The 21,947-nt window shown below is 48.5% G+C and overlaps 1 protein-coding gene across 1 annotated transcript in view; it reads left to right on the top strand.

The window, feature by feature from the left end:
• The first annotated feature begins 2,256 nt into the window (after positions 1 to 2,256).
• Positions 2,257 to 21,947, top strand: part of SYT17 (synaptotagmin 17) — a 39,942-nt gene continuing 20,251 nt past the window's right edge. The window contains exons 1-5 of the mRNA XM_075165104.1: positions 2,257 to 2,343; positions 5,741 to 5,758; positions 7,146 to 7,294; positions 12,525 to 12,673; positions 13,092 to 13,711. Coding sequence (XP_075021205.1) covers positions 2,329 to 2,343; positions 5,741 to 5,758; positions 7,146 to 7,294; positions 12,525 to 12,673; positions 13,092 to 13,711 — 951 coding nt within the window. The 5' untranslated portion in view covers positions 2,257 to 2,328. The remainder of the gene's footprint in view (positions 2,344 to 5,740; positions 5,759 to 7,145; positions 7,295 to 12,524; positions 12,674 to 13,091; positions 13,712 to 21,947) is intronic.

The following is a 21,947-nucleotide window of genomic DNA, read 5'->3' as shown; positions in this document are numbered from 1 at the left end:
AATCAGAGCATCAGCCATATGCAGATTTGAAATTAGATTTTACAATAACCACCTGTCTGCTGTTTCGAATCCATCATATTCTTTGGGTTAGAGCTGTGTTTGCTTAGCGAATATATTTGCTGAGAGACTGTAATCTAAAAGCCTTCAAACAACAGTGTAAAAGGCACTTAAATGCATGTATATGTATGAGTGTGCAAGGGAGGCACATCTATCTTATAGCTTTGTGCTACAGTCTGCTACTAAAGCATGTGAGGAAAAAAAAGGCATTTTTCCATGTAAAAATCAATAGTATTAGCGAACCACCCCGATAAACTTCTTTTGCTCTTCTTTTTGGGTTCATACTACTTATATGTGTCAGCCAAAAAAATGTGACAATTGATGCAGCATTGGATCTTCCTTTCTCTGTCCTAAACGTTTTTAAAGGAGTAAGTACAAACATGCACATAATGTTTATATGGGGAGATATGCCATAGTTTTTGTGACTCACAGCATGGACTCAAAAAAATCTGTCTGAAAAGTTTAAGCTTCTCTCTACTATGTTGTAAGATGGAAAAAAAAATCTATGTGTTCACTTATTGCAAGCTGCATCAAGGCAGTGGTGAGTCAAGATTGAAAAGAGCAACGATATTCAAAGTAAAGGCTGACATTTTAAACACTGGCACTTGGAAAGAAATGGAATTAAAAAGAATTGCAGAGCAAAAATTGACAAACAACTTGTACCACAATTTAATCATATGCTCAAAACTTCCTGAAACAAATAAGTCCTACTTTTTTTTCTTGCTTATCTCCACTATGGTAATTATTCTTCTAAAGCGGTAGCTGCTCTCCCTGGGGAAAAAGAGAATTTATTTTTTTAACTCTGAGTATGGCCCTTCCCACGGAAGTTTCTCATTGAATTCAATGAGAACTTAAATGGGCCATTAAATGAGATCAGTAACGCAGGAGCTTTCCAAAGCCATCCTGCCCCAGAGGCTCCCTCCTCACCACGCGGAGCAGTAGTGACCTGTGTTTTTAGGGTGGCCAACATGTGAAGCTGTACATAACCCCTTCTCCAGAGTGGGAGTGGTTTTGCCATTCACCACCGTAAGCTGAAATGTAACGGGGTTGTTGTGAGGCAGGAAAGTGCCCTGTAGCACACAACTGCCGACCGTGCAGCTGGGCTGAGCTGTAAAACACTGCTTCTCGCCTCTTCACCTCTATCCAGGGTTTAGTGTAAATCCACGTGCTAGGAAGGTGCCAGAAGTGTAGCCGGAGAGTGTCCTCCAAAGCCGAGGGCAGGAGCCTTCGTTTACAGTGGCGCGTAGGGAAGCCTGTAATTTGTGTGGTACCAAGGTGGTGCTCAAGAGGAACAGCCCCAAATCTCCACCTTTCCTGTGCTTTCCCTTTCCAAGAGTTTGACCTCAAAAGAGATGGCTTTCTTACTTGAGTTCCCCAGGTCCAACCACCCATGCGGTGGGATTTGCTGGAGAGAGTCCCATCACTGGGCCACATCTCCTCTGGCTGAGACCCGATATGTCAGCATAAGGACATGAAGGCAAGCAACATGATGCTTAGTGTGGTCCGTGGGTTAAAAGCTCGCTTCTTCCTCCAGCTCCTCATCTTTGCTTGGGAAGATGCGAGTCTGTATGTTTTAACTTTGTTCATTCAAGCTCATAAAACAACCGCATCCCTGCTGAAACTCTGGTGTGCTCCTAGCATCTTCTCATACAGCGAGCTCTTTGGAGGAAAACACTGCTATAAAAATTGCTTTATCAGACAAAGCCACCGCGCTCACACCCGCTGCTGCCGCCCCACACGTACGCACCTCCGCTTCTACCGACACCTTCCCGCTGCCGGCGGCTCCGCGCCGTGCCGCGCCGCGCCGTGCCGTGCCGCCCCCGGCTGTGCCCCGGGGCCGGGGGGGTTCCAGCCCTGAATTTCCGCGCCGGGCCCTCTGGAGGTCAGTGTTTGCCCGCGCTGCAGCGGACCTGTTGCACCCGCGGCTCGCGCCGCGCCGCGCAGCCCCGCGGAGGCTCCGCGGGCAGGGCCAGGCAGGAGCCTGCCCGCTCGGAGCCTCCGCCAGCCCCCGCGGAGCGCAAACCCCCCGCGCGTTTTACGACCCGATCAGCCGAGGGGCGCGGCGGGTCTCCTCGCCCTGACGGCGCCCCCGGCCTCCGCGGTGCCTGCGCGGCCGCGGAGCCGCTCCTCGCCCGCGGGGCGCTGCAGCCGCGCCCCCCCCCCCCCGCCCGGGGCGGTGCCGCACCGCGGGGCGTATCGCGGCGCAGCGGGCGCGGGTGGAGCGGCGCGGCGGGAGGCGCCGCGCGCGCCCCGCGGTGCGCCCCGCGGAAGATGGCGTACATCCAGGTGGGTGCGGAGCGGCGGGCCCCCGCGGTGATCCGCGTCGCCGGCCGGGGCTGGGTGGGGGGCGTCTGGGGCGTGTGCGGGGGGACCTTGTGCTTCGCCTGCGGGACGGGTGCCGGTGCCGCGGCGGGCCCCCCCCGCGCTCCTTGCCCGGTGCTGGTGCGCAACTTCGGGTTAACTTCTGGGGAGGAGTTCCCGGCGGCGGCAGCAGCCCCCGGCGAGGGGAGCCGGCGGGGCCGGGGCAGGAGCAGGAGCGGGGCTCGCAGCCTGCTGTTCGCGAGGCGCCGGGGTAGCAGCGGGGGTCGGCGAGTAGCCCTCAGCCCGCTCTCCTCTCTGCCGGGGGGAGTGGGGTGGCCCCGGGTGCGTGCGAGCCCGGCCCGAGCCCGCACAAGGACTTCTTGGGGGGAGCAGGATGCTGCACCCCGCGGGCAGACCGAGATGCGCTGGGGGCTTAACCGGCCCCTCCAGCCCGGGCACAGCCCGGCGGGGTGGGGGGCACCGCAGGGCACAGCCTGGCGAGCCCCAGCCTTCGGCGTGATGGATGGGACCCCCCCAGCAGTGTGAGGCTGAATTAAATTTTGGGCTGGTTTAAACCCTGAGCGATTTTCCCCTCCGGCCCTGCAGTTCCCAGCTGCCTGTTTTCCATCTGTAGCTCCGAAGGCTGCCGCCCAGTTTTAAGATAAACCCGAGCGGAGCATTTCCAGCGGCGCGGGGGGTCTGGGCGCCGGGGCGTTGATGGAGACACCCGCTATCGAGACACCCATGACCCCCAGTCCCACGGGTGGGTGTCCGCCTCCAGCGGCTCCGCCGTGCCCCCACGGCCCCCCTCCCACTCGGGGTAGCGCCGCCGCGGCTCCCGGGGGTGCGAGCAGGGAGCGCAGCGGGCGCTGCCCCCGAGGGGGCGGGCGGGAGCCGCCCGCGGGTGAGCCCCGCCGGAGTGGGTGCGGGGCTCCCGGGGCCCCTCGGCTCGGCGGGGACCTCGAGTGGGGCCAGGCCAGCCCTCTGGCAGCGCCGCTGTCAGGGCCCCCGTGTGCGAGGTGGGCGTACCTGGGTGGGGACGAGGGCAGTGGGGATACCCTGTTACCCCACACTGTGGTGTTGGTCAGGTTGGGGTGGTGGGAGGCCACCCACGGGTGTGTGGCTGGGGGCACCCCACTATCCCTAGGCTGCGGTGTCCACTGTGGTGGGGCTTGTGAGCCTTCCCTGGGGGTGTAACTGCAGGGGCACAACACGGTCCATCACTGGTGGGGACCCCACCCAGCTGCAGCATCCTTGGGGACACTGCCATGGCAGGTTGTTGTAGCTGGTCCCTTGACCTGTTTGTGACCAGTGGCTGTGCTGCTTTGGAGCAGGTGACCCTCCCCGTGGGCAGATTGGGGGTGCTGGGCTCCTGCAGCAAGGTGTGAAGCGGCGATGTAGCCCTGCCTTGCACCTGACTCCCAGCGAGGGGATGTGCCTGGGACAGCTGCGATCGGCCCTTGTCGAGGGTTCACTTGTGGCTGGGGCCTCCCAGCTGGGTTGTCCTCTGCTCATCCGGCTTGGGGCGACATGGCAGGGCATGACGGTGTCTCCCTGACGCTGGGGGCCAAGCCCTTCTCCTGAGGGTGCTGAGCGCGTTGCAGAGCTTTGCACCCTGGGATCCCCCAGCACCTGTGGGCTGTTGCATCCTTTCCTAAACCTCTGCCCTTCCCCTGCCCGGTGCGAGCGAGGCGGATGCACACAGCTGGTCGTGTTTGCTTTCCTTTCGTAGGTCCCTGTGTTTAAGCCCTGTACGGCACTGGTTACTTGTTTACCTCTTCAGCACTGTAATATTTAGTTCTTATTTTTGTCCTCCCATTTCCTGGCAGAGATTTGCGGGTGGTCACAGAGGCACCTGTGGGACCGCTGCGTGTGCTCTTGGGGCCGGTGGCACACTGGAGTGGTTTCACATCACTGGTGGTTGATCATAACCGGGAGGGCTGTTTGACACAGCCTACCGTGCGTCCCTGCGGGCCGTTGGGAAATGCCACTTCCTTCGCACAGCACGTGCTACGGCGTTCGATCGTGTGGCACGGATCCAGCCGCTTCATTTTAGAGCAATTTAAATATTCTTGTTGCAGCTTTGCTAAACCACTGTAGCTTTGGCTGCAACTTTGCATTAATAAGGAATGATAAAGCCCTTTAAACCGTTTAGGATTTTCTTAAATAGTTGGTCCACGGGTATCTGGTAATCACTGTCTTGTCACATTGCACTGCAGCATTTCCAGTCTCTTAATTTGTGTTTCAAACAAGTGGTGGCCTTTTCACCAAGCACTGGTTTCCGAGAAGTTTAGAAGGGAGGCTTGGGCTGAAATGTGGTCCATGGGAGAGTTCTTGGAACTAAAGGCAACTTCTGCATCCTGGCTTCTTTATAAAAGGCTGCTCTTGTGTCTGTCATGAGCATAAAGCTAGAAACCAATTTCTACATGTGGAAGAGTTTAGAAGAGTGGGGTTTTTTGTGTGTTTTTTTTGTTGTGTGGTTTTTGTGTTGGTTTTTTTTTCTTCTATAGAAAGACAGCCGGGAGAATTAGGAAACTCTTAGACATTAGAGAGAAAGCGATAGGAAAGACATTTCAGCAGGCATCTGAAATGCTACTAAGTCTCCAGTTACCAATGAAGATGGTCAAGTATAATGTTCCAAGGGTGGCTTTGTGAATAAAACACTGGCTTGCGATGATTTCTTCCTTTGCTGTAGATTTTCTCCGTGCCTTGGGGGAAGGGGCTGCAGTGCAGATTTTCCAACTGGAGTGCGTGACTCAAGTTTTAAGCACTTAAATTCTATTTTTTGTGTTCTTCAAGTCACATCTGAGGGGGAGACTGAAGATGCCCGGCTTCCTTGAGTGGTGTGTACATAATGGGGAGTATTCTGAGTCTGTGCCCCTTCCTAGGAATGTTGCTTTTAGTGAGTTGGCACTGAAACTGTGTTTACATGGCCTGAATCTGGAGGAAAGCCTTTTTTGCCACTGTGGCATCTAGCTGGAAAATTTGGATATGGTTTGCTGTTAGCAGCAAGTAGTTGCTGCAATTAGAGACAGGTTGTTAAAGAAAAGGAAATAAGTGGTTGCACGTGATACCCTGTTAGCCAAGGGGTGGTAAGCAGGATTTTCATGCTCCGGGATGGGTTTGGGAATTTTGCTCCTGGGGAAGGAGGAGCAGAGGGAGCTTGATGGGGAGGGACTGGAAACAGCAGAAGCTGATGCCTGGTCAGGAGACCTCTCCTTCCTCTAACGTTTTCAAGGTACTGTCTTGCCAGAAATCCAAGCTCATCCCAGGCCGGGGCACATCATGGCAGAAAATTTAAAGTTATTTGAGCATTGCTAACCTGTTTTTGTCTTTTTCATTTTGTTCCTCTTTGCTTCATCCTGGATGTCTAAAAGGACAGTTGGAACCAATAAATGAGGTGAGTTAATCTGATGATTCACTCTCCGCTCTGTCTCCTCGCTCCGTCCTGAGGGGATTGTCTCGTATTTTCTGACTCTTTACTGATGTCCTAGATAGAAGTAATGCACCGCATTTTGGGCTGGTAATTTTTTTTTTTTTGCAATGTTCAGATTTTGTTTATGGAAAAAACTGTGTGTTTCACTGGAGCAAAAAGAAATGTTCGTGTGGAGTCTTCTCTGCAGATCTGCGTTCCTCAGAGGAAACCCCTTTGCGTGGTGTGATAGTGCCCTTGTATCTGCGTGAATACCATCTCAAGTATTTTGGGGGGATATCTACAGAGAAGTTCTCACATGCTTTATTTCTTCAGCTTCTTAGGAACATTTCAAGGTCACATACGATCGTAAAGCGATTCGACCCTGGACGTGCACGTGCTGTACTCTTGCAGCTGCGTGTCTCCCCCCGTGGCTACGGAGCGATGCCCTTTAGTAGCAGTGCCCTTGTGCTGCTTAATGAACCTTCTTACAAACCGCGGGAGTTGGAGCTGGCGTGGGTGGAAAACGGGCTAGGGTTTGGCTTTCTGCTCCTCTTGAAGCAAGCAGAGCTTTGAAGCGGAGGGAAGGCTGTAGGGATGGCCTGGAAATGGGGCAGCAGCCTGTTGCCCCTCCGATGGGGTACACTCACACCCCGTGGTTGTAACAGTGGAGGAGCACTGTTATAGGGGATGCTGCCAGTGCCGCCATGGAAACCTAAGAAATTAAATACTTTTCTGGGTCAAGTAACTTCTTTTAAAAAAATCTTTGAAGGTTCTTCATTAAATTAATTATCATAGCAGAGGGGAGGCATGTGCATAGCATACTTTTGCTAATCCATTTTAGTGGCAAGTTTGTCGGGTTGTAATGCTCTATGTGTATGGATCATACAAATGTTATGTGCTGATACATTTACAGGGACGAAATGTGTTCACATTGCTGTGTTAAGATTTTCAAATTAAATAGACCCTTGTCGGATTAAATCGGAGCTTTCACTTACCTTCTGTTTTTAATTCCTTCTGTTGTACATTTGCCGATCTATTAGTTTGTTGATGTGCGTGAAAGAATAAGCATGTTTCCACTCTAGCATATTTGTGTATGCCATAGTGTTTTGTAAATCACCCTCTTGCCAACCTACATAATAATACATCGCTACTAGAGGGAAAATACCTGCAGTGAATGCTTATTTTCCTGCCTTGTTATGGAATCAGTGAAGTTGGGCTGGTAACTGCATAGCTCTTGTCTGTTGATATAGATGGAATAAATATAGCTCTTAATGTTCTGTTGCAGAAACACAAACATAAATACAGCTGAATGTTATTTCTCAATAGCTATTGATGGGTTGTAATCTTGTACTTTGGTTTCCAATGGCTTCAGGGTCTGCTCGCTAGAATCTCGGATCTCTTGCTGTGCCGGTGGACTTGTAGAAATTGTTGTCAGAAGTGTTTCGACTGTAGCTGTTGTCAAACAAACGAAGATGAAGTTGAAATCCTGGGACCTTTTCCTGCTCAAACTCCAGCCTGGCTGTAAGTTTAGATGCACAATTTCATAGCTTTAACTGAGGAGTAGGGCTGTTCAGCTGTGATGAGGGTATTGATACGAAATGGCGATAGGATGTTCAGAGGATGCCACGTAGAAAGGAGGAACCTCCTGCTGAGGGTGGGAACGTAGGTTACTCAACAGCAAGGTGAAAAAGGGCAGCCCTGTTAGCTCAACTAGTAAGGTTAGTCTTTGTAAAACACTTTTCTGATGAGTAAGACAGAAGTTATTTTGTAAGCTAGCATAGCAAGCTGATAACTGATTGAGCTGTGCACCCTTTTCTAAAGATGCTTTTCATCTTCAGTCCTATTTCCTCTTCAAATGGACCAGCCCTTTGGGGCACTTCAGCTTAGCTGAAATGCTGATGAGGTTGTTTTGAAACATTTTCTTATCCTAGCGTGAAGGTGGTTATCATACAGGCAGATGAAAGGCGTACCTCGTGCGTGCTCTAAAGGGGAAATTCATCTAAAGTTTCATTTAGCAAGCCTTGATCTCCTGCGTCATCTTAGCACTCTTCAAGATTTCCTCTTGAATCATTAAAGAACAGCGGCAATGCCAGGTTTCATCTGGAGCTTTGATTAGTGTTTTTGCAAATCTATTACAAAGAAAGTCAGTGGAGTCTTCCCTGTTTTACTCCCTCTCGTTTGGGAATTTGCAGCACAGAGGTGACCCCGTGGAGGCATTAATAAAACAAAGAAGGGGGCAGAGGTCTCCTGTCTTTTAGTGTCTGCTCTGTTGGCTGGGCTGGGCTGTCTTCTGTGAGAGCAGATGTTTGATGGACACAGCTTTGGTGTGTCCAGGAGCTGTGGCACAGGAGGTGCCTATTTAGTGCATCATATGGTGCTCAGAAGTTGGTACCTAGGCACTGAGACACTCAGTTAATTTTATCTACTCCTGTGAGTACCTGCTGTTATTGTGTGTCAGGTTTGGAAGGTCCACGTCTTGGTGCTGCACGAAATAAATTGTCTCATGTTAAACTCATGTGGCAGGTTTGGAAGGTCTGTGTCTTGGTGCTGCACGAAATAAATTGTCTCGTGTTAAACTCATGTTTAAATCGCAGTCTTGTCTACATACTCTTTTGAATCCAGATAGAATAGGATGCTAATTAATACTGAAGCAATAAAAATAGAGATGTTCAAGATGTGTTAGAGTGGTTTTTAAATGTGGAGCGGCGCATTTAAGAGTCTGATACATGCCCAGAAATGGATTCACCTGCAATTAATGGGAAATGGAAGCAAAATCAATGCTAAATAGGAAAGCATTGCACACAGGAGAACACGGTGATGAGGTTGCAGTATTGGACGTAGAAGGATTGCTGCAGGAACGATTACATACTTGGGAACAGGTAGCTAGGCTTGTTGTGAGAGGATCCTTTGGAGCTTCTCTGGTGTGCTGAGGAGCAGAAGGGACATCATGTGTGTTTGGGGGTGTGGGGTGATTGTCCCATGGTGTAGTTTTTGGCTGCTGGATTCATCTGTCTGGCTAAAGGGGCATTGTAAGCATTGAAGTTCTGTTCTTTTGATCTCAAAACTCAGACGTGTGGTGACTTTGCAGATGAGCTGGACTTTGCCACAGGCAGAGAACATGGAGACCTTTGGACTCATAAAATGCTCTCTCCAGCCTGTGTTGTTTTCCCCCAGTCCTGCTCCATCTGAAAGCCTCTATGATTAACTTACTGGAATGGCCATAAGCAGAAGACAATGTGCTCTGAAAAAAAAAGCCCAGTTCTTCAGCCATGTTGTGCTTTATGCCGCACCTACTCATGCTAGCAGCCCTGGGTAGGGTCCCTGGGACCCCAGCCTAGGTCACGTATCCATCTTTCCTTCCAGCTTCAGGCGATCTGGTACAGTGAGGGTCTCCCTGTTCTGCTCTAGTGCTGAGAGAAGGCGAGTTCCCAGAGGTGATGCCCGAGGGGGCAGCAGGTATCCAAGAAGAGGATACACAAGAGAAGCAGCTTTGCTTTGCGAGGAGGCGTGGGTGCTGCCATGCCTTAGGATCACTGAAGTCACCACCTCCTCTGGCACTGTTGCAAATCCTGGCATCTCTAAGGATGCCTGTTAACACACCTTGATGTGGAAGCTGGAGATCAGGCTTTGCTTGAAAAGGCTGTTGGCTCCTCTTCTTGAGCTGGGAGGGACCCAGGGTGGTGCCAGGGAAGATTGTGATGCTTTAAGCTTCCAGGGTGACTTTGTTGGAAAATGGTGAGGGAACCCAGCAATGAGTCGAGTGAGGAGGGCAAAGAGAGCAGAGGAGATACGGAGAGGGAAAGGAGCTGAGGGGATGTGATTGAGAGGAAAGGGGGAGAAAATGAGCCTGTAGAGGAACAAAAGTCTGCAAGACAAAGAGGAAGGGAGAGTAAAAGGCAGGAGACAGAACCGGTGTATTTTGTTTGCTGATCAATAGGAGGGCTACGCTTTTTGTGTGTGCAGGTTTCAGGTGGAAATGATCCCATGCAGCCTCTGCTGGCTCAGAATTCAAAAGCCGAACAAGATTTCTGTTTTCCCTATGTTGATCTTATACTCTTAAATCTCCGTATGTGTTTTTGAAGGTAGGAAACAATGTCTGGAGTTAGATGTGTGAGCAGAGTAAGGGTTTGGAATTGGTTTCAGAATAAGGTGTTTAATGGGTATGTTTTTAAGTGCTCAGAGATCTGTGTATACCAATTGACTCCTCATCCTTTTTTTTTTCTTTCATTTTTGAAAAGGGGGCTTTTGGATTCAGTGGGAACCCCTAAAATGGAAGACGGATTTGACACCACCATATTCTGCGTTTAGATGCGTGCATTGAATTTGGGAACAAATCAATTTATTGTATTCCCTGCTCGCAGCCTGAAAGTGTTTTAAAAATAGATCTAGGTTTTCAGCTGAGATCTTTCCATCTTGCCACTTCTTCTTGGGCCCAGGACACTGGTGTAATGCAGAACGCAATTTGCTCCTTCCTTACCTCCCCATCTGGTCCCCAGGGGAAAACTGCTTTTATGGTCTTCATTGGCCTACTAGCAAACATCAGAACACCCGTGCTTAATAATCCATCCTTTATTTTTGCCCGTAGGTTTTCCCTTTGGCAGCTCTGAGACATCTCATTGACCTGGCAATTCGGGAGGGGACGTTAAAGCTGCAAGTTCAAGCCCTTCCACTTGGGAGACTGTTGATTTTTCTCACTTTCTGAATTTTTTACAGTGGCAACTTAGCAAAAACATTTCTTACTGAAGTGAATCTAATTGTATTGACCTGAATGCGTGTTAGCTTCTTGTTATTGCACGAGGAGCGCTTGCATCCTGGCCTTTGCAGAGACGGGCTGGGAGCGAGGGTGTGCATCGGCGCTGCCTGTTATGGAATATTCTACATAACCCCCAAAGATAAGCGGTGCGCGGTCTGTAAGACTGAATTGAAATCAGGACACGACTCCTCTTCCCAAAGGTTCGGATTAAACAGAAACAGAGCTGCTTTAACCAGAGCCAAAGTTTATTTGAGGAAAAATTATTGTGGCTCAGTAGCAATTTCCTTACTAAAGGTCATCTGTATGTTATTAACTCACTATTACGTTTACCCGTTGTAGAACATCCTTAATGCCTCTCTTCCTGATTCCCTTTTCACCCTGCCTTCTCCTCGTTCTGTGCATTTGCTTCTCAAACACAAGTATATCCAAATGTTACCCGTGATTGTGTAGACCCGCATTTAGGCATGAAAAAGCTATTTGTGTTCCAAGTACCGATTATATGTCAAACTGCATGATTTGGACTGCCTTTAATGGGCTGCACAGTTGTGCAAATATTGTATGCCCCTTTTAGCATAGGGTTTGGTTTTGATTATTAGCAGACTTTTTTTTAATGTGGATGAGTTGTGTGATTCTGGGTTGGTGAGATTTGCATAGATCCTGCTGTGAACTTTGTGAATTTGGATGAGAAATTCCAGTTTAAATCTATTTTATATTTGGGGGGCCTCTTCTATGAGTTTACTGCTTTTTTCAGAATATATTTATTGCTCTAGTCCAGTCATTGGTTACTAAAGCAAATGATTCAACGTATTTTGTTTATACCCAACCATGCACGTAGAAAGGGTGAATCAGGAGCAAAGCTCGCGCGGTATTCCTCTTTGCTCTGCTCATTTCATGCAGACGCTTTCCTTGTGATCCGCTGCTATTTTTTGGAGTACTCTGTCTCATGGATTAACCGAAAGGCTTATTTTGCATGATGCACTACACATCACATACCATCGTGTGATTTCATTTCCATCGGCAGATGCCTGCCAGCAGCTCCCCTCTGAACGTGCAGTTGGAGACTTCATCTCCTCTGTTTGTTACTGTCTGCTCTTGCTCTTCTTTCAGTCAAGGTTGGGAGGTCCTGACTGCTTTTGTGAGCCACGGCGGCTGTGACACATTGAGGTTTTTAACCAGAATGTTCTTTTATATGAAAACAACATGTGTTTGAGTGTACATATATATGTAAACTGAAATGGGAATTACATGTGGACTTCTTCATGACGCCAGTCTTCTGTTGACTCTTCTCAAAGATGCTCCAGCTCTCACTGCAACTTGCTTTGTTATTGAGATCCTGCCAACTTCCCTGCTCCCACTGAGACCCCTGGGCAGTAAAATTACTATCTTGTGAGAACCACCTCTGCTTTGTAGAAGTGGATAAAAAGCAGCCAATTATTTAAAAAGGCATGTCAATAAATAGCTGTTAATTAATTGTGTTTATAAGATCGAGTATTGAAACCTTAGCGGTGTACCTGCAAAGCAATATTTTACTGAGAGGTGTGTGGTGGGTTTGAGATGTCTGAGGGTGGTGGTTTCCCATGCTGGTTCATTCCTAGTGAAGGCTGTGCTTCCAAAGTGTAGCTGTGAATTTACAGCAATAAGCTGCTGTTTGGGTTTTATGGTTTGTGGGTATTTTTTTTTTCCTTTTTTTTTTTTTCCTTAAAGACAAATATAATACTTCTGATCAAGATCTGAGTCACACGTGCCCATGTGGCCTGTGTTGTGCTCTAATACTATTACAAGTCTGTTTGAAAGACAGGCAGAAAGATAAAGAATCTGTTTTTTACATAGATCCGAAGTCAGTTGCTCAGTCTTTTGCTTGCCAAATAGATCAGGAGATACCCCACAGCATCCAGGGATGTGCACCCAAGATTAGACCCAGAATACCAGAATGCATTTTTATTCTGTATATACTCCTTTTACTGGGTTGAATCACCCAAAGGTCTCTCATTGTAACAGGATAAGCAGCCAAAATGAGGACAAAGATGGAGACTCTGATAATACGATCAGCGAGCTGCCTCCCACTCTTCAGGATGTTTCCCCTGACAGAAGGCGGTCGTCTTCAGATGCATCACGGTCCACTTACAGCCTCACGAGGCGGATTTCAAGTAAGGTCATCCTTCCAACATTAATGTAATTCTTGTGGGGAAGAAAATCAAACTGCAGTGCTTGCTCTTTCATCTTCTAGACAGGGAATCAAGTCAAGTTGAAGGTACATTGATTAAAATCTCATCCTGTTCGGCAGGAAGGGGCCAGCCCTGTTTTTCTTGCTGAAGCGTATGCGTGGTAATTGCATGTGAAAATGGACGGGGGGGGAAAAGTGTAGCTGAGCTTGCACTTCAGCGTAACGAAGGGTGCTATTGATTGTTGGCAATGTCATGGCGAAAAGTCCCACCGGGGAGCCTGCCGTGCTGAGCATTGCACAGACACAGAATAGCTGTACCCAAAGAAGCACAAGTTGACTCGCGCCTGTAATGGCTTCAGTTGAGTTTCTAACGATCCTATTTGTGCATTTCTCTCGTTCAGGTTTAGAGTCGAGAAGGCCAAGTTCTCCGTTGATTGACATTAAACCTATCGAGTTTGGAATAATAGGAGCTAAGAAAGAAATAGTTCAGCCAACTATCCTGCGAAAAACCTATACCCCAGATGACTATTTTAGAAAATTTGAACCAAGACTGTACTCTCTTGACTCGAATAGCGATGATATGGACTCCTTGACAGATGAGGAGATCTTGTCAAAGTATCAGCTGGGCATGCTGCATTTTAGCACTCAGTACGACCTGTTGCATAATTATCTAATAGTGCGAGTCATTGAGGCTAAAGATCTGCCTCCTCCAATTTCTTACGACGGTTCAAGGCAAGACATGGCTCACTCCAACCCCTATGTGAAGATCTGCCTTCTTCCCGATCAGAAGAACTCCAAGCAGACTGGAGTGAAACGCAAAACGCAGAACCCGGTGTTTGAAGAGAGGTACACATTTGAAATCCCCTTTTTAGAAGCCCAGAGAAGAACTCTGCTTTTAACCGTAGTGGATTTTGACAAATTCTCACGCCATTGTGTTATTGGCAAAGTGTCAATGCCCTTGAGCGATGTAGACCTTGTGAAAGGCGGACACTGGTGGAAAGCCCTTGTGCCTAGTTCTCAGGTAACAGAATTTATCAGATTATTGCCACAATTTTTGTTGCTGTTTTTTTGTGCGGTTCGTTTGCTTGTTGGCCAGTAATGCAGTTTCTAATTAGTCATTGTCATCTTGTTAATACAGCATCTGCTGGGTTATAATAATATTGGGCCTATAACTGGTCTTACAGCTAATACTGTGAGGTAGGGGAGCTGTCCTCTTTCATATTCAAAGGAGGTGGCATGACAAAAGATCCTATGTCAACTCTATTGAGAATAAATCAAGATTGCTTTGGAAGTCTGCAGCTTTTGGAAGGTCGTTCTTGTCGCTGCAGTGACCTGCATCCGTTCCCAGACACTGCAGTGGCACTGTCCCATCTGGGTCACCCCTGTGGTTGTTGACATGATTGTGCTTTGGGAACGTGAGTTGAACCGCTGGTGCCAGTTCGGTAATAATTTGATGCAAGAAAGCGTATAGAAGACACAATCTCTACAGACTTACGACATAATGCATGAGCAAAAAATTGCAAGGCAGCGGTAGATTTATTTTCATCATGTCCCTTGACCATGCAAGGAAATAAACTTGCCATAGGTTTTGTTTCATGTGAGTGGCATGTTGCATGCATGCAAGTCTGAGCATGCATTTTGGACTAGATTCAACCACCAGATGGGATGGGAGGAGAAGGTGTAGAGGGTCTGTGTGCTTCCATGTCCGTTCTCAGGATAGGGCCCCGGTCAGCGCCACCTCCTCTCCAGCAGGAAAAGAGCTGTTCAATGGGAAAATCTGAACTTTGCAACCAGGAACAGTGGTTAGCTAACAAATTTGCTGCTAGCCATGTCACCCACATAGCTAGCAGCATAGGGAAAAAACCAGGCTAGCAGCTTGGCATGAGCATCATCTCAGGCATTTGTGCTAAGGACAGGAGTACCACTCAAGGTTGGTGTAACACGATTGCCTCTCCCAGTTCCTCACCAGCTCTGGGATTGCAATTTCTACATTTTAGAGCTTTCGCTGAATCAAAACCCTGCGTGAACTTGGATGGTTCACAGTTTGTTTGATTTTTATGGGTTCACTAAAGGGTGGCATAGCCAGAGGTATTAGACGTGATGAACAGTAAATCGTTGAACCCTCACCGCTGATTTACAGTGTGGGTCCGAGAGTCTGATTTGGAGTGGAAACTTGTGATCAGACACTTGTGGAAGTAAAATCCACCGAGCAGTGTTTATACGCGAAGTCAGCCGGGTCTCTGACCCTGCCTGGCCCCCTCTCTGTGTGCAGCGGGGCTGGAGAGAGCTTTTACCTCTTGCTCAAACCTTTGCAGTGTGTAAGGGAGAAGATCAAGACCCCTGGTAACTGCAGGAGAGCCCGCTAGATTTGCTGTGATAGGAGTCTTACGGAATTAGCCTGAACATTGTTCATGCAAAAAGGAAAGTTTTGAAAGTTGTGCAGAAGTCAAAATCGTGGGGTCCCTGGGGGTGTCTTTATGTAGGACATGTCTTCGTGTCGGTGGGATCTGCTTTGCTCGGTAGGGTGGCAGTGGGGGTGAGGGGCCAGCTGTGTTACGGAACGGTTCATAAGGAAAATGAACAAGGACAGATATTCCCGGGCTCCCCTCACTGCCTGGGCCTTTTCCCCAAATGTTTGTTTACAAATGCCTGCAACAGTTTTTCTCTTTTTGGTGTTCGTGGTTCATCTCGGGCTCTGCGTTGTGTAGCTGAGGACAGAGCTCTCCTCTTTGCATCCCAGGATTTACACCATGCAGCCTTGCTTTTTTTTCCCCCCCTCTGCTTTTGCATGATAAATACTTCTCTGTATTATGTATCTCTTTATTAGTAACGTGGATTCATTCCACAGCTAATACAGACCTTGATTAGACAAGATCATCTCTGCCTTCGTGTGCCAAGCGCGGAGCCAGCCCTCCCTCCCTCCCTCCCTCTCCAAAGTTTCATTGAAAGCTGCTGCTGTTTTCAGCAGTGCTGTCTGCTTCACCAGGATTGAAGATAAATTATTTATGCAGAAATTGGCATTTCTGATATTTAGAAAAGGAAGGAGAAAAAAGAGAAAACTCCCTTTGAATGGGCAGGCCTAACCTTACAAGCCTTTTGCATTTATCTGCTTGCTATCATACGGAAAAACTTAATTTAAGCAAAAAGTCCTTTGCACCTTGATTACTGAAGTGCCTTGTTTTGGTCTTTTCATACTTCCTTGTCCTTGGCGGGGCCGTAGCTGACAGACTGCAACTGCAAAGAGAACAGCAGCACTTGCACTAGGATATCCAGGGAGGATGTTTGGTATCATCTTCCCGTGTTTTCCCAGTGATAAGATTTTTAAAGTTCATTGAATAAGGTGTATTTTCTCGTAGTAGTGATGGAAGTAAATGCATTGATCAAAGGGTTAAAATAAGTCCTGGAAGAAGTAAAATAATAAAGCTTTTTACTTTGAAAAACTGCATTTTAATGTCTTTCAATAACAGTGATGCTTGTGCTAGAAATTTTGAGGGTTTTTTTGTTTGCTAATTGGAAGATTCTGCCTGTGGAATGATAGATTTGATATGTTGACAACTTTTTTTATACTTCTCACTTTCTGGCTTGATTAGTTGAGGGACAGACAGCCTTTATTAGTTTCTTGTTGGATTGAACCTGAGTCAGTTCTGATCATGAGTCGATGAAAATTTTGCAGGCTGGGTTGGCCGCCCTGCGTCTGACTGGGAGCAGCAGCTGGCAGCAGCACCCCCCGGCGATAAAGATCGTGGTGGAGAAAATGCTGAAGCAGGTGCTTGGAAAACCAGTAACGGGCGGGAGAGAAAAACAGACAGGCATAGACGTGATATGTAAAGATGAAAGGCACAAAATATGTGATTTTTTTTTTTTTTTTAACTGGCATTTATAGACAGAAACATGAGCTGGAGAGATGGAGGAAAGTGAATCCAGATGGCAGGAGCTGTGGAGAAGGTTTTCTCTTTGTACTGGTGGGAGTGGGATGGGGCAAGGTCTGTGGAAGAGCAAAGAAAGCAGCCTGAATGGTATCGGCTGAGGTGAACATCTGTTCTGCACTTGCTGTATCCGCCTGGAAGCCATTGCCATGGAGGGTGCTGATAAAGGCAGGTGCTGGGTCCTTGTCCCACCCTCGCGCTGAGCCCCATCAAGCCCAGAGCTGGCACACGCCTCACTACAGGACCGCGCCAGCACGAGTGAGCCCTGCTAAAAAATTGGGGGATGCCAGCAATCTCTTGGTGCCTGTGGCATCGGCAGGGACGGGTGGGTTTCTCCCAGGCTGAGGCATGGTCCAGCTTCTACAGCCAATGACTCCATTGACTCCACTGCGAGCTGGACCAGGATAAGCTCCTTAGGGCTGTGAGATGGGATGTACAGCTCCTCAGTGGGTGAAAGCCCATCACCATCAATAGCAGAGTATCTTCATTACCACCTCATGGAGTTGCTTGTTAACTAACAGCCTGAGAACTTACCTTGGGTGTAACGCGGCGGGCTGTGCAGCATTGCCGTGCTCGTTATGTCAGGGATGGGTCGTCAGAGAACCCGAATATAGGTGAGCGATGTGCTGTCCTCTGAGCCTTGAGGAATGGGTGCAATAAAACACTTACGCTAAGATTCAGGCAAAAGACCGTATGTGTGCATAAGCGCTTTTTTAGCTTGGATGATGTGTTCGGCACTGGGTGGGATCGAGTCCAAAGCGGAGGCACAGGGGAGCTGCCGTCCAGTACATCATCAGAGCCAGCGACTAAGCAGAAGGACTTATTCCCTGTAGAAAATGTCAGTGCAGGTATTGCCAAATTCTTTATCCCTGGTAGTTCTGGGAGGCTTTTTCTTGCAGAGTAACTAATGTGTTTCTAAAGCACGGTAGCTGCTCATGGAGTGGTTCTTGAGTCTGGTCCCCATAGGAACACTCTGTGCTCCTTAAATATCCCCTTAAACGTGTGTGGCTTTGCTTAATTACCATGAATGAAGTTGGCAGGCCGTGCTGTCGCTGGGCTCAGATTCGCACATTTCGCTGTTAAGATTAATTCTGAAACACATGTTCAGGACCCCAAGTTTTATTGACATATGATTCACTTCTCTTTTGGCAGATTTGAGTGGGCAGGAATAAACGTTTTAGACCAGCAGTAATGAAAGCTTGGAGATCATTCTGCGAAAGAAAAAAAAAATTGCCTGGTTGTGCTGGGGAAATAGCATAAAAATTCCTTCTCCCCTCAAATTAGGCCATTTTTATAGTAGAGGAGGTATGTATTGGACGTGCTTTTTAAACTTTGTACTCTGAGTGCACTAGAATAACAGTCATTTAAGGAGCTGTCAGCTTTTTACGTTCAAAATGGCATGTGCTTCACAAATGGAGAGGCTTTCCTATGGCAGCTCTCTACAATTTTGGATTCCCATCTCAGGGATAAGCCTGCAACAAGTACTGCACTGTTGTTCTTACCTTGCCTTGGTTGGGAAGAAAGAGGGAAAAAGGAATTTGAAATTCAGGTAATGAGTCATTTCGGAGCTTTTCTTTTGGGTGTTACGTTGAAATCTGCCGTGCAGCCAGCTGGTTATGGCCTGCGGCTTGGAGGCCTCCAGTTGTGCGTTACCAAGTTTGTCCTTGGCTTATCCATTGCCTCCCTGAGAAGGAGCCATCCTTGGGGAACACGGATGATGCCTTGCGTTTGGTAGCACAGCGTATTATTGAAAATAATGCCAGCACCCCTCTCTCGTGCAGGCATCAAGCATTGGGCTGATGTAGAAGTGGCCAGGCAGAGACTTGGTTCAAAGAGTTGACCCAACAGTTGACTCGGGGCTGTGTGCATGAGTGCGGCACAGGGGGCTGAGTTCCTGACAGTCATGGGAAATTAAATATGGAAGTGAGTGTTGTCAGGGTTTTTCCTTTTCTTCCTTGTTTTTTTAGCTGTCCAAAAGCTTAGCGGCTGCTTAATTAAAGGAATGATGCAGAACCACTAATGAACGTGGCTTGGTTACGTGGGGGTCTGCTCACTCATTAACGGGATGTTAAAATCAACCTGGCAGCTTACCTGTGTCCGGCGGGAGAGATGCCCTGGGCAAAGCCTGGCTGGAGGCGGGATGCCACCACCCTGCAGGTCACTGGAGTTGAGGGAAGAGTGACGGGATGCCGTGATGGGCGTTTATCCATCCCCCCGCCTTCCCAGGAAAGGCTCAGCAGCAGTGCAGGAGGCTTCTGGCTTTTCACACTCCTTCCCCATGTGGTCTTGTCTCCTGACAACGTTTTTTGCTCTTAACCTGTGATTTGTTGTTGTATTTTGGCTTATGGCATTCTACCATCTTTCTTTCACTGTATCTTTATTTTTTCCCCAGATCCATTTCAGTTGTTTTTTTCCCCCTTTCCTTTTCCAGACTTTAAAGCTCCAGCACTGAGAAATTTTTCTTCTTGATCATTTTCTCTTCTTTATCCTTATCCATCTCTTCTGCTTCCAGCTGCCATCTCAGTCACCTCACCCCTTCCCCTCTGTGCTCTTCACTCCTTGCCCTTTCTGTGGAGGACTGGGATGCTCGGGGTTTATTTTGCTGAGGAGGAGCCCAGAGGAGGGGCTGGTGGGGGGCATGGGCCGGAGCTTTCCGTAGGAAGTCTTCCCTCACCAGCCCAAAGGTCTTTGCACAGGAGAGGTTTCTCATGGCTGGGCAAACTGATCGAAAGCCAGTTGGACTTTAGAAGGGGTTTTGTGACTCCTCACCATATATCTACGCAGCATCTGTTACATAGGTAACGTTGTTCTTACCCATTGGTAAGTATATATATTTTTTTTTCAGGTTCTGGTCCTTAATAGCTCAGCCTTCACGAAATGATTGCTGTGTGTCACAGATGCTGTAGAAAGCCTGTTAGAGCAAACTGTTCTAAACCATCAGTTTTCTAATGTGCCTGGAGGTACCATCACAGATAACCTTGAGGAGGAAAATCAATCTGAAACTTCATTAGGAGCGTTGCATAGATGTCTGTGCTGATGTAATGTGCTCTGGTTCCCGTCGGGAACCGGGGAGGTTTTCAGCTGCAGGATTTTGCTGGTGTTGTAGCAATGCAGAGCGAACAGTCTGGGGGGGCTGCGAGGAAAGAATTGTCCTGATCCAAACGAGATAGGCAAATGGCATTAATTAAAAACTCCTCTTCCCTTGAGGTAGCCTCTTTGTGTTTCAGAGATGACAGAAAAGGAAAAAAAAACTTCTTATGTGTGTCTGGTTCAACCCAAACGGTAACTGCAGAAGGTTCTGGATCACAGGCGAGCCCAAGGGTGCAAATCCAACCGGCTGGCTGTGTAATACAGCTGCAGAGAGGAACAGCCAGGAGTGAAATGTTAATCAGAGCTTCAGGAGAGCCTCAGACATCCCAGACTTGGTGTCACTCCGGCACCTCATCAAACAGGAAATTGCTTTTCCAGGGTCATCTGGGATCTCCGCACAAATCAGCACGTCATCAGCATAATAATGGCGACTAAAATGATGCCTCTGCACGCTGCGTTCTGTGAGCAAAATATTCAAGGCGAAACCAACAGCATTTTAGTTTCCTGACGAAAAGACCTAAGAAAAGTAAAATTCAGGCACTTCCTTTCCCTACGGTGAACAATGTGCCGATGACACCTCTCGTGCATAAGCATCCCTCTCCGCCGCTCAGCCCCTCTGTGAGTCTGAGCTTTGGGGAGGCTCCAGCTGTGACAAAACAAAAGCCACGCTTCTGTGCCTGCAGTCCCCCAGCAAGACGCGTCTTAACACCGTTGCTGATAAAGTTGCCTATAAACAAGGTGATGGGCATGGGGATCAATGGTTATGGCAACACAGGGTGTTTCCAAGGTGCAGGTGAGCTCCGTGGGTCCATGGCTGGAGGAGCACCCTGGGCAGCTCCTACGGCCCCACGAGCCATCTGAGACCTCTGTGGCAACTCATCCCTCCCTCAGCTGCGTCTCCTGCCTGACCTGTAACAAGGAGGGTCCCGTTTCTCCATCTCGCAGTGGACCCCACTGTGCTCCCCAGTTATCACCGTTTTGCCCGCTGAGCCAGCAAGTCTGTGAAGCTGCAGCTCTGTCTGCATCTTCTTCATCTCTGACGCAAACTGTGCCACCAGTGTTTCTTATTAGCAAGACTGTCACATCAGCAAAGGTACGCGAGTTTGTCGGGGAGAGCACGGAGAACTAAAACCTGAGGAGGTATGGCTTGTACCTTGGGCTTCTTGGAGCAACTCGTTAATTCCTTGCTTGTTTGCTGATGATGACAGGTGACCAGGAGAAAGCTAGCGAGCGTGGAGCAGCACGGCACGGTGGAGGCAGTGCCGGTCCGACGCGCCGGGGAGGAACGTGTGATGGCTGCTGGCCACTGATTTGTTTTCTCGAGTGCTTGACGTCCCCTCAGGCACCGTGGCAGGATCTGAAGCATGTTTCCTAGATCCTTGCAGCTAAGCTAGAAATAATGGGTTTATAAGATCAGAGGCAGTTCACTGCTCGAGTGAAGTGCCTTGAAAAGGCTGAGTCACTTGTACGGGGAGGTGAGCTACCCGGGGATCTGGGTTTCCTTCTGAAAACACCTTTTGCTATCGCTGCAAACGCTCTTGCTGCTCTGCCTACAGCGGGGCTGCGCATTTCTTGCTGGCTTTGAGCACCCATCCCGCCGTGGCCTCTCTGGGTTGGATTGTATGTTCCTTCCCTTAAAATAATTAAGAGAAATCTGGGCATGCTTGAAAAGCGTTAAGAGGCAGAAAGTGCTATTGAGATTTGGGAAATCAGGCCTGATCTGAGACTCATTAAAGCTGGCGGTAGTCTGTCTTCTGACTTCAGTGGATCACACGTACAGAGTATAGCATTTTATGTCTCACCTTACTCAAATCTAATCCCAGATAGTAAAAAAGATTTTTCGAGAGGTGCCAATATCCCTGTTGGGTTAGGTCCTACGGAAAATCAGGGATTCAGCTTTACCTTTACCTGTCGAAGGCTCGTGGGTCAGGCAGCAGTGTGATGGTTGCGTTATGGTGGCTCCTTCAGTAACCTCTGCAGGGGTTAGGGGACACGCTGCTGGGGAGGGTTCAGGTGGGCGTAGGGGCCTGGTTCTCCTGCCTGTGGTGGGTGTTACATACCCAGTCTGGTATTGTCAGCGTACAATATGGGGCAATTTTTTTAAAAAGGAGCGTAAATGTGAATGTGTTGGAAGCGTGGAGATCTGCCTTCCCTTGCTGAGCTTCACCGCTCCTCCCTGACCCAGCGAAGCCCCTTAGTTCCTGCAGGGCTTGGGTAAGGCCAACAGGTTCCACCAGTGGA

Source organism: Calonectris borealis, chromosome 16 (genome assembly GCF_964195595.1).
Source record: "Calonectris borealis chromosome 16, bCalBor7.hap1.2, whole genome shotgun sequence".
Classification (NCBI taxonomy): domain Eukaryota; kingdom Metazoa; phylum Chordata; class Aves; order Procellariiformes; family Procellariidae; genus Calonectris; species Calonectris borealis.
This window is presented reverse-complemented; position numbering and strand designations above follow the sequence as displayed.